This window comes from Equus asinus, chromosome 3 (assembly GCF_041296235.1).
Source record: "Equus asinus isolate D_3611 breed Donkey chromosome 3, EquAss-T2T_v2, whole genome shotgun sequence".
In the NCBI taxonomy this organism is placed as follows: Eukaryota; Metazoa; Chordata; class Mammalia; order Perissodactyla; family Equidae; genus Equus; species Equus asinus.
Genome location: NC_091792.1, coordinates 20,041,035 through 20,054,073, shown reverse-complemented (window position 1 = coordinate 20,054,073; position 13,039 = coordinate 20,041,035). Strand labels below are relative to the sequence as shown.

The 13,039-nt window shown below is 36.5% G+C and overlaps 1 protein-coding gene across 15 annotated transcripts in view; it reads right to left on the bottom strand.

The window, feature by feature from the left end:
• LARP1B (La ribonucleoprotein 1B) overlaps positions 1 to 13,039 on the bottom strand; it is a 133,880-nt gene that overhangs the window by 14,646 nt on the left and 106,195 nt on the right. For all 15 annotated transcript variants that reach the window (XR_011501911.1, XR_011501907.1, XR_011501908.1 and 12 more), the window contains 2 exons: positions 878 to 1,038; positions 324 to 468 (listed from right to left, as the gene is read on the bottom strand). Coding sequence is in view for 10 of the 15 variants with exons in the window: in XM_044767250.2 (XP_044623185.2) it covers positions 324 to 468; positions 878 to 1,038 (306 nt within the window). In the remaining 5 variants the exon portion in view is untranslated. The remainder of the gene's footprint in view (positions 1 to 323; positions 469 to 877; positions 1,039 to 13,039) is intronic.

Below are 13,039 nucleotides of genomic sequence, written 5' to 3'. Positions count from 1 at the left end.
GATCCTCCAGCCTGAGAGAAGTCTTCAGAGACTGCAGCGCCATCCAACACTTTGACTGTGATCACATTAGACACCTGACTCAGAACCACCCAGATAAGCTGTTTCTGGAGTCTTGATACTTAGACACTGTGAACTGTAGAAACTGTAAATGTTTGTTGTTTTAAGCTTGTGAGTTTTGAGGTAATTTGCTATGCAGCAATAGAAAACTAATATAGCCCTCCCTCCAATTATGTTGTGCTACTTTCACAGTTCAAAATCAGGCTACTTCAGTACTAGTTTTTAAAAATTCCCTCCAAGTGTGAAAATACGAGAAAATATTTGACCTGTAATTTTCTTTTGCATCTTCCCAAGCAAGTTGTTTAAATTCCTCATACATTTTTTTATTGAAGTGATCTCTGAGGAAAAAGGACCAGAAACGAAAGAGGGTATTCATTTCTTGGGACTGGCCAATTCCCAAGCGTTTTCTCTCTGGAAAAAGTTAGAATAATAAAATATTTTTATTATTAAAGATACTTATTAAATTTAAAACAGCAGATATTTTATATAATTTAAAATAAAGAAAGCTGAAACATATTAATCATCAAAATGTATTTGGGTTTCTTCTAAATATAGGACAAATATTAATCCATTTTCTGACTCACTGCTCAAATTTAAGCATTTGTCAGTAGCAACAAGAATATACTAAACTTTATTTCCTAATGTGTCTAAGCTACAAAATACATGAATAAAGGATCTATATAAACACACTTACTTAAGGTAATTATAAAAGTATAACAAAGTAAAAATATATCTTGACCTGATAGTAAATGTCACAATTTGAACTTTTAGAATTATATTTTAATTTTAAATATAACTACATAAAGGACAAGCATCTTACCACTTAGGCACCTTCGACGATACTTGAGGTACACTTGTTGGGTAAAGCCATTTTCTTTCAAAAGTTCATGAGAAGGGTGCTGAAACTTTGGGAATGAATGAGGAGTACATCCATAACTTCCTACTAGTGGTGCACCTTCTGAAGGTGAAGCGTTTGAACTGCTGTTTGAGAAGGAGGAAAAAAGGCTTCAAACTGAAATATCAAAAACCAAGTGTTTAAAGCAACTTGCCCTATTTGTTCATTATTGCGAGTCTGAGTAGTGGAAAAGACATCAGTCCCTAAAACTCTTCTAAAGTAGTGACATACAGATCTACATATGAATTGCAATTGACGTTTAACACACAGGTAAATTCAGAAGCTGATAAAGAACATGGTCATAAGTTCTCAACTAAAGCAAAAAGTAGCAGCAGATAATCAAATAGCTGGCTTATTCCTCTTCTAGATCCAGAATTAATTTAGTTTAGTTTATTTTTTTCTTACAGTACTGGAGAAATTTTCAATTTTCACGAGTAATTAGGTTAATGATGTAAATTGAGTAAGTGGAAGTGAGGAATAAAATCTGGCACAAAGGCAATAATTTCATTATCCCAAAGACATACCTGCAATTCTGTAAATCAATTCCACTTCTGAAATATCTCCTAAATCTGTCTCTTTCTTTTTTTTCTTTTTTGAGGAAGATTAGCCCTGAGCTGACATCTGCTGGCAATCTTCCTCTTTTTGCTGAGGAAGACTGGCTCTGAGCTCACATTATGTGGGATACCTACCACAGCATGGCTTGCCAAGTGGTGCCATGTCCGCACCTGGGATCCGAATCAGCAAACCCTCAGCCGCTGAAGTGGAATGTGTGCACTTAACCCCTGCGCCACCAGGCCGGCCTCTGTCTTTTCCTTATATCTGCACTCCACTATTTAAATTTAGGTTTTCATCCTCCTTGACTTGAACTAACTGGTCTCCTTGTTTGTCTAATCTCCCTCCTCTATCTTGCCACCAAAATGATCTTCCTAGAATATTGATCTAAATCAGTGGTTCTCAATGTGTGATCTGTAGATGCTTAGAGGGATTCCCAAGAACCTTTCAGAAAATCTGCAAGGTTAAAACTATTTTCATAATAATACTAAGATATTGTATGTCCTTTTTACTATGTTCACATTTGCAGTGATAGGACTAAAGCAACGATGTATAAAAGTGCTGATGTAGGGGCTGGCCTGGTGGCGCAGCGGTTAAGTGCGCACATTCCGCTTGGGTGGCCCGGGGTTCCCTGGTTCGGATCCCGGGTGTGGACATGGCACCACTTGGCAAGCCATGCTGTGGTAGGCATCCCACATATAAAGTAGAGGAAGACGGGCCTGAATGTTAGCTCAGGGCCAGTCTTCCTCAGCAAAAAGAGGAGGATTGGCAGCAGTTAGCTCAGGGCTAATCTTCCTCAAAAAATAAAGAGAAAAGAAAAGGAAAAAGAAAGAAAGAAAAAGTGCTGATGCACATTGAGGCAGTGGCACCAAATTTTACCTAGTGCTTGTATTATTCACTGCAATGCACTTGCAATTTTTAAAAAATGCCAGTTTCAACTTAAGATGACTTTGATAAAGCAAAAAAAATTAACTTTATGAAATCTCAACCCTTGAGTACACATCTTATTGTGTGTGACAAAATGAGACAGAAACTTTAGTTTTGCAAAATGAAAAGTTCTGGATATGTTTCAGAACAATGTGAATAAAACTTAACACTACTGCACTGTACACTTAAAAAAGGTAAAGTTGGTAAATTTTATGTTGTTTTTTAATCACAATTAGAAAAAAACGAGATGGAAACATAAAGCACTTTTGCAGCATATCAAAGTAGGATGGCTGTTGCTTTGCACTGAATGTTTGTTGAATTCCCAACCCCCAGTGTGATGGTATTAGGAAGTAATTAAGTCATGAGGGCAGAGCTCTCACGAGTGGGATAAGTGCCCTTATAAGAAGAGATGTGAGAGCTTGCTTCTTATCTCTTTGCTCTCCACCATGTGACCATACAACAAGAAGGCGGCCATCTGCACACTAGGAGGTAGGCTCTCATCAGACACTGGATCTGTTGGCACCTTGATCTTGGAACTATGTGAAATAAATGTTTGTTGTTTAAGCTACCCAGTCTATGGCATATTTGTTATAGCAGCTTGAACTAAAAGAGTTGTCTTAAGTCAAAACACCTGTGCAAAGGGCCAGCCTGGTGCTTAGTGATTGGGTTCACATGCTCCACTTTGGTGGCCCAGCATTCATGGGTTAGGATCCCAGGTGTGGACCTATATACCGCTCATCAAGCCATGCTGTGGTGGTAGCCCACATACAAAATAGAGGAAGACTGGCATGAATGTTAGCTCAGCTACAATCTTCCTCAAGCAAAAAGGGGAAGATTGGCAACAGATGTTAGTTCAGGGCCAATCTTCCTCACACAAAAAAACAACCATCTGTGTGATAACGTGAGCTGAACTAGTTGATTTTTTTCATGGAATACCAATTTAATTAGAAGGACAACCAACAAATTATGGTTATTTAGATTTCATTCTGTGTCAGACACTTCCTTGAAAATGAACAAAATGAGTCTGTAACATCAAGGAAGAACTGAGAATTCTAATTCCCAAAATTAGAATTTTGGAAACCTTGTATTTGTCACAATAAGCCTGATAGTTCTCACTAATACCTAAAGACGAAATCAGTAGTGAGTTTTTTAGGAGTCTGTATGTGCGTGTCTGTGTGTGTGGTAAAAGATACATGACATTTATAATGTTAACCATTCTTAAGTGTACTAATCATCAGTATTAATTATTCACAATGTTATATAATCATCACCACTATCTATACCTAAAACTTCTTTATCATCCTCAACAACACTCAATCTATTAAACAATAACTAACCCTTTCCCCCTCCCTCAGCCCCCAATAACCTCTACTCAATTCTGTCTTTGAATTTGACTATTCTAGGTACATCATATAAGTGGGATCATACTATATATATCCTTCTGAGTTTCCCATATTTCACTAGGCATGTTTTCAAAGTCTATCTATGTTGCAGCATTATTCAAAATTTTCTTCTTTTATATGGTTGAATAATATTCCATTATATGTATATACCATATTGTGTTTATCCAGTCATCTGTTGATGGACATGTGGGTTGTCTCTACCCTTGGGCTATTATGAATAATGCTGCTAAAAACATGGGCATAAAAATATGTTTAATTCCCTATCTTCAATTCTTTTGGACATACACCTAGGAGTGGAATAGCTGGGTCATATAATAATTCCCACTCCAATGTTTTAACATTTTGAGAAAATGCAAAACTGTTTTCCACAGTGGCTGTAGCATTTTATATTTCCACAAACAATGCACAAGAGTTCTAATTTCTCCACATCCTCCAATTTATTTGTTCTTTTTTATTATACACTTCTGTATTAGTCAGCTCAGGATGCCATAACAAGATATCACAGTCTCTGGGTGGCTTAAACAACAGAATTTATGTTCTCCCAGTTCTGGAGACTAGAAGTCCAAGACCAAAGTGCCAGCAGTGTTGGTTTCTGATGAGACCTCTCTTCCTGACTTACAGAGAGTCACCTCCTCAATGTGTTCTCACACAGCCTTTCCTCTGTGTATATGCAGAAAGAAAGAGATCTCTGGAGTCTCTTCCTCTTTTTATAAGGACACTAGTCCTATCGGATTAAGGCCCCATGCTTACTACTTCACTTAACTTTATCTTCTTAAAGGTGCTATTTCCTAATACAGTTACAGCGGGGGCTTAGAGCTTCAACATGTAATTTCTGGGAGACACAATTCAGCCTGTAATACCATCCTAGTAGGTGTGAAGAGTTATCTCATTGTGGTTTTTGATTTGCCTTTCTCTAATGAATAATGATGTAGAGCCTCTTTTCATGGGCTTATTGGCCATTTGTATATCTTCTCTGGAGAAATGTTTATTCAAATCCTTCACCATTTTTGAATCAGACCCTTTTGTTGTTGCTGAGTTGTTGGAGTTCTTTATATGTTCTGCATGTTAGTCTCTTAGATATATGATTTGCAAATATTTTCTACTATTTAGTAGGTTTTTTCACTCTGATCATATCCTTTGATACAGAAAAGTTCATAATCACGATGAAGGACAATTTATCTATTTTTTCTTTTGTCATCTGTGCTTTTGGTGTCATACTCAAGAAACCATTGTCAAATCAAGGGTCATGAAAAGTTTTCCCTATGTTTTCTTCTAGGCATTTTATAATTTTACTGCTTAAGTTTAGGTCTTTGATCCAGTTTGAGTTAATTTTTTCATACATGGTGTAAGGTATGGATCCATCCTTTTGCATGTTGGATATCCAGTTTTTCTAGCACTATCTGCTGAAAAGATAGTTCTCTCCTCCATTGAATAGTCTTGGCACCCTTGTTGAAAACAAATTGACCATATATGCAGGGGTTTATTTCTAGGCTCTCTATTCTTTTTCATTGGTCTATATATCTGTACTTATGCCAGGACCATACTGTTTTAATTACTGTAGCTTTTCAGTAACTTTCAAAGTCAGGAAGTGTTAGTCCTCCAATTTAATTTTTCCTTTTTAAGATCGTTTTGGCTTTCCAGGGCTCCTTATAATTCCATATGAATTTGAGGAAAAGCTTTTCCATTTCTGTGAAAAAGGAATTTTGGAATTTTGATAGGGATTGTGTTGAATCTATACATTGCTTTGGTGTCTTAACAATGGTAAGTCTTCCTGCCCCTAAACATGGAATGTCTTTGCATTTATTTAGGCCTGCTATAATTTTCTCAGCAATGTTTTGTAGTTTTCAGCATACAAGTCTTTTACCTCCTTGGTTAGATTTATTCCTAAGTATTTAATTCTTTTAGATGCTAATGTAAATGGCATTGCTTTCTTAATATCCTTTTCAAATTGTTCAGTGCTGGCATATAGAAACACAACTGATTTATCTGTTTCGTACCCTGCAACTTTGCCAAAATTGTTTTTTAGCTTTAGTATCTTTCTTGCTGATTTGAGGGGGTTTTCTATATATGGAATCATACTGTCTGTGACTAGAGATAGTATTAACTGTTCCTTTCCAATTTGATGTCTTCTCTTCCATTTTCTTCTCTACTAGCTCTGGCTAGAACTTCCAGTACAACAGTGAATAGCAACAGTGAAAGCAGGTATCCTTGTCTTGCTCCTGATCTTAGGGGGACAGCTTTCAGTCTTTCACCATTGAGTATGATGTTAGCTGTGGGTTTCTCATAAATACGTTTTCTCATGTTGAGAAATTTTCCCTCTAACTCTAGTTTTCTAATAGTCTTTAATCATGAAAAGATGTTAGATTTTGTCAAATGCTTTTTCAGTGTCAATTGGGATAATCACGTAGTTTTTTTCCTTAGTTCTATTAACATGATGTATTACATTGACTTTCTTATGTTGAACCACTCTTGCATTACTGGAATAAATCCTACTTGGTCATGGTGAACAATCCTCTTAATATGCTGTTGGATTTCATTTGCTAACATTTTGCTGAAGACATTTGCATCTATATTCATAAGGGTTACTGGTATGCAATTTTATTCTCTTGTGCTGCCTTTAACTGCTTTTGGTATCAGGGTAACAAAAGCTTCATAGGATCAGTGTTCCCTTCTCTTCAATTTTTTGGAAGAGTTTGAGAAGGATTAGTGTTAATTCTTCTTTAAATATTTGATAGCATTCACTGGTGAAGCCATTTGGTCCAGAAGTTTCTTTTTTGGGGGCATTTTGATTACTAATTTGATTTCTTTACTTCTTATAGGTGCGTTGAGATTTTCAATTTCCATGTGAATCAGTTTAGGTAATTTGTATGTTTAAAGGGATTTGTGCATTTCTTCCAGGTTATCTATTTGTTGATGTATATTGTTCATAGTAGTCTCTTTGAAACCTTTTTATCTCTGTAAGGTCAGTAGTAATGTCTCTATTTTCATTTCTGATTTTAGTTATTTGTATCTTCTCTTTTTTCTTTGGCAGTCTAGCTAAAGAAGGTTTGTCAGTTTTGTTTATCTTCTCAAAGGACCAACTTTTGGTTTTACTAATTTTCTCTTCTCTATATTGTTTATCTTTACTCTAATCTTTAATATTTCTTTCCTTCTGCTACCTTTTGGTTTAGTTTGCTCTTCTTTTTCAAGTTCCTTAAGGTGTAATGTTAGGCTACTGATTTGCGATCTCTCTTCTTTTTAAACGTAGGCACTTACAGCTATAAATTTCCCTCTGCGCATTGCTTTCTCTGATTCCCATGTTTTGGTATGCTGTGTTTTCACTTCTAAATATTTTCTAATTCCCCTTGTGATTTCTTCTTTGACCCATGGGTTAAGAATGTTAATTTCACAGATTTGTGAATTTTCCAGTTTTATGTCTGTTATGGATTTCTAACTTCAACACATTGTGGTCAAAGAAGATACGTTGTATGATATCTCTTTTTAAGTCTATTAAAATTTCTATTTTGGCCTAACATATGGTTTATTGTGGAGAATGTCCCATGCATACTTAAGAATGTGTATTCTGCTGCTGTTGATTGGAATATTTTAAATACGTCTGTTAGTCTAATTAATTTATCATGTCGTTCAAGTTCTCCCCTTTGTTACTCCTCTTACATAGGGTTGATCTATGCATTCTTGAAAGTAGGGTACTGAAATCTCCAACTATTCTTGTAGAACTGATTATTACTCCCATCAATTCTGTCAGTTTTTGCTTCACATATCTTGTGGGGCTGTTACCAGTTACATAAATGTTTATAATTGTTATATCTTCTTCTATATTGAGCCTTCTATTGATATATAATGTCCTTATCTCTTGTAATCTTTTTGGATTTAAAGTGTATTGTACCTGATATTAAAATATCCACTCCAACTCTCTTTATGTTACATTTTATTCTTTTTCCATCCTTTCACTTCAATCTATTTGTGTCTTTGAATCTAACATGAGTCTCTTATAGATAGTATACAGTTGGAACATGTTTTTTTAATCACTTGTCCCAATCTCTGTCTTTTGACTGGAAAGTGTAATCTATTCATATTTAAAGTAATTACCGCTAAGGAGGAACTTACTTCTGCCATTTTGCTATTATTTTTCTATATTACCTTATAGATTTGCTGTCCCTCATTTCTCCTTTTGTGTTTTTGTTTCTGAGTAAAAATTCCTTTCTCATTTCCTTTTATATATATTCCATAGATATTTTCTTCGTGGCCATCACAGGGATTACCCTTAACAATAACTCTGCTGTTTTAGACCTCTATTCCTCCCTTTTTGTTACTGATGTCACAGATTAAATCTTTATACATTGTATACCCAACAACATAGATTAGTAATTTTTTAATGCATTTGTCTTTTAAATCACATAGCAAAAAATGGAGTTAGAAATTAAATTACAATACTAGCTTTTATAACTGTCCATGTATTTACTGTTTTGGAAGATCTTTTTTTTTAGTGGCTTCATATTACTGTCTAGTGTCATGTAGACAGTCTCTTTAGCATTTCTTCTTTTTTTTTTTTGAGGAAGATTAGCCCTGAGCTAACATCTGCAGCCAATCCTCCTCTTCTTTTTTTTTTTTTTTTTGCTGAGGAAGACTGGCCCTGAGCTAACATCCATGCCCATCTTCCTCTACTTTATAAGTGGGACGCCTACCACAGCATGGCTTGACAGGCGGTGCCACATCTGCACCTGGGATCCAAACTGGTGAACCCTGGGCCACCGAACTGGAACATGTGAACTTAACTGCTGTGCCACCAGGCCAGCCCCCTCTTTAGCATTTCTTGCTGGGCAGGTCTAGTGGTAACAAACTCCCTCAGCTTTTTTTTTTAATAGACTTTACCTTTTAGGGCAAATTTAGGGTTGCAGCAAATTGACTGGAAGGTACAGAGAGTTCCTTTATACCTTCTGCACTCCCTGTTCCCCACACCACAGCCTCCCCCACTATCAATAGCCAGCACATCTAGTGCCACAGTGGTACATGTGTTACAATTGATGAACCTATACTGATACATTACAATCACCCAAAGTCCACAGTTTACATTAGGGTTCACTCTTGGTATTTTACATTCTGTGGATTTGGACAAATATATAATGTCAAGTACCCATCATTATGGCATCATATGGAGTATTTTCACAGCCCTAAAAGCTCTCTGTGTTCCACCTATTCATCCCTCCCCCACTTCACCCAAACCCCTGGTGATCACTGATCTTTTTACTGTCTCCATAGTTTTTTTTTCCAGAATGTTGACTAGTTGGAATCATATAGTATGAAGCCTTTTCAGATCGGCTTCTTTCACTTAGTAATATGCATTTAAGATTCTTTCATGTCTTCTCATGGCTTGATAGCTCATTTCTTTTTAGCACTGAGTAATATTCCGCTGTTTAGATAAACTACAGTTTGTTTATCCATTCACCTACTGAAGGACTTCTGGTTGCTTCCAAGTTTTGGCAATTGTGAATAAAGCTGCCATAAACGTTCATGTGCAGGTTTTTGTGTGGACATAAGTTTTCACCTCCTTTGAGTAAGTTCCAAGGAGAGTGATTGTACGGTAAGAGTATGTTTAGTTTTGTAAGAAAGTGCCAAATTGTCTTCCAAAGTGGCTGTACCGTTTTGCATTCCCAGCACCAATGAATGAGAGTTTGTGTTGTTCCACATCCTCTCCAGCGTTTGGGTTTGTCAGTGTTTAGTATTTTGGCTGTTCTAATAGGTGTGTAGTACAATTGCATTGTTGTCTTACTTTATAATTCCCTAGTGAACATATGATGCGGACTATCTTTTCATGTGCTTATTTGCCATCTGTATATCTGCTTTGGTACAGTGTCTGTTGAGGTCTTTGGCCCATTTTTAATCAGGTTGTTTGTTTCCCTATTGTTAAATTTTAAGAGTTCTTTGTATATCTTAGATAACAGTCCTTTCTCGGCTTTGTCTTTTGCAAATATTTTCTGCCATTTTGTGGCTTGTTTTCTTATTTTCTTCACAGTGTTGTTTGCAGAACAAAAGTTTTTCATTTTAATGAGGTCCAGCTTATCAATTTCTTCTTTCATGGGTATTGCTTTTGGTGTCATATCTAAAAAGCCATCACCAACCCAAGATCATCTAGTATTCTCCTGTTATCTTCTAGGAGTTTTATTAGTTTTGTGTTTCACATTTAGGTGTGTGATCCTTTTTTTTAAAAAAAAATTAATGAATTTCAGGAGCAAAGGACCACTTTTTTCTTTCTTTCTTTCTTTTTTTTTGGTGAGGAGGATTGGTCCTGAGCTAACATCTGTTGCCAATCCTCCTCTTTTTGCTTAAGGAAGATTGTCACTGAGCTAACATCTGTGCCAATCTTCTAATTTGTATGTGGGACACTGCCTCAGCATGGCTTGATGAGCAGTGTGCAGGTCCATGTCCAGGGTCCAAACCTGAGAACCTCAGGTCGCTGAAGCAGTGTGTATGAACTTAACCACTATGCAACCCGGCCAGCTCTCTGTGATCCATTTTGAGTTAAGAAAGTAAGTGTCTAGAATCTTTTTGTGTGCATGCATGTGGATGTTCAGTTGTTGCAGTACCATTTGTTGAAAAGACTATCTTCACTCAATTGTATTGCCTTTGCTCCTTGGTCAAAGACCAGTTGATTATATTTATGTGGGTCTATTTCTTGGCGCTCTATTCTGTTTCATTGAACTATTTGCCAGTTTTTTGGTCAATCCCACACTGTCTTGATCACTGTAGCTGTGTAGTAAGTCTTGAAGACAGGTAGTATCAGTCTTCCAACTTTGTTTCTTCTCCTTCAGTATTATGTTTGCGATTCTGGGTCTTTCACCTCTTGATATAAACTTTAGAATCAGTTTGTTGATATCCAAAAAAATAACTTCCTGGATTTTTATTGGGATTGCACTGAATCTGTAGATCAAGTTGGGAAGAACTGACATCTTGACAATATTGAATCTTTCTATCCATGAAAATGGAATATCACTCCATTAATTTAGTTCTTTGATTTCCTTCATCAGAGTTTTGTAGTTTTCCTCATATAGATCTTGTACATATTTTGTTAGATTCATACCTAAGTATTTCTTTTGGGGGGGGGGTAATAATATAAATAGTATTTTGTTTTTAATTTCAAATTCCACTAGTTCATTGTTGGTATATAGGAAAGTGATTGACTTTTGTATATTAACCATGTATCCTGCAATCTTGCTATAATTGTTTATCAGTTCCAGAGCTTTTGTTGATTATTTCTGATTTTCTACATATACAATCATGTCACCTGTGAAGAAGACAGTCTTATTTCTTAATTCCAAAGCAGTATACCTTTTATTTCCTAGCCCTCAGCTTTTGTTTATCTCTGAACCTCTGCCTCATTTTTGAAGGACAGTTTTGACAGATATAGAAATTGTAGTCAACAGTTTTTTGTGTGTTTTTTTTCCCCCAGCACATTGAATCTATCAATTCACTGTCTCTGGCCTTCAGGGAATCTGCTGAGAAACTGGCTGTTACATTACTGAGGATTCCTTGTAGATAATAAGTCTCTTCTCTCTTGCTACTTTCAAGATTCTCTCTGTCTTTGGCTCTTGACAGTTTGGTTATAACAAGTTTTGGTGTGGCTCTCTTTGGGTTTATCCTAATTCAAGTTCACTGAGCTTATCAGATTTGTAGATGCATGTCTTTCATCAAATTTGGGAGGTTTTCAGCCATTATTCTTTCAAATATTCTCTCTGCCCCCATTTCTGTCTCTTCTTTCTCAGATTCCCACAGTACATATATTGGTCCAGTTCACAGTGCCCTACAGGTCCCTTAGATTCTGCTCACTTTTCTTCATCCTTTTTTCTTTCTGTTCCTCAGACTCGATAACATAAACTGTACCATTTATGTAGGGAAATTTAAGTTTGCTGATTCTTTCTTCTGTTTGATGAAATCTGCTTTTGAACCCTCTACTGTATTTTCCATTTCAGTTATTGTACTTTTCAGAATTCCTTTTTCTTTCCTTTGTGTAATTTCTCTCTCTTTACTGATAATCTCATTTTCTTCATACATTGTTTTGCTATCTTTGTCTATGTCTTCCTTTAGCTCTTTGAATCTTTGGAACAGTTGTTCTAAAGACTTTGTCTAGAAAGATGGGATCAGGCTTCCTCAGGTATATTTTCTGTCAATTTATTTTGTTCCCTCAAATGGGCAACAGGTTCTTATTTCTTTGTATGCCTTGTGATTTTCTGATGACCACTGAACATCTGAATCTTATAATGTGGTAATACTTGAAATAAGATGCTCCCTCTTCCCCAAGGTTTGCTTTTTTCTCAATTGTTGTAGGGTGTTTCTGTGCTGGGGATAAACCTGAGGTGAAAGCTTAATGTCTCCTTAGGTCTTTTCTGAGCCTGCATCTTTCCTTGGGCATGTATGGTAGTTTTCTAAATTTCCCTACATAAATGGTTATTTTTGAATGTCAAAAAAAAAAAAAAAGGACATCCTGACAGTGGGGATGAAACAATGAACTCTAGACTCTGTGTTTGCAACTTGTTGATCAGAGGCAGTTAACAGTCAGAACTCTGAACTCCAATATTTGGAGGACAAGGTCCTTATTGCCCATCCTGGATCCAGAAAGTCACACAAGAAATGTGGGATGCTATCCTCCCAAATGCCTGTTACAGGGCTGGAAAAGTGGGAGATGGATAGCTGCTATTGCACCAAAGGCTAACATCAATAAATATTAACCATAATTTACCAGTCAAGCTTTCCCCTGGAAACCTTAAGTGTCCAAATAGACTCTAGAGTTACAAAACAGTCAATGCAGACAGTTTCTGCCAGTACAGTTGTTGTCTAAATGGAGAGACAGATTCCTGTTCCTTCCCACTCCACCATCTTCCTTGACATTACTCTCCTTGGTGGTCATATTTTAAAATTTGATTTTTGGGGGGCCAGCCCAGTGGCTGAGTGGTTAAGTTTGCATGCTCTGCTTCGGCAGCCCAGGGTTTTTGCCAGTTTGGATCCTGAGCACGGACCTAGCACCACTCATCAAGCCATGCCGAGGTGGCATGCCACATAGCAGAGCCAGAAGGACCTACAACTAGAATGTACAACTATGTACTGGGGGGGCTTTGGGGAGAAGAAGATAAAAGGAAGATTGGCAACTGATGTCAGCTCGAGTACCAATCTTTAAAAATAAAATAAAATGAAATGTGATTTTTTTGAAATT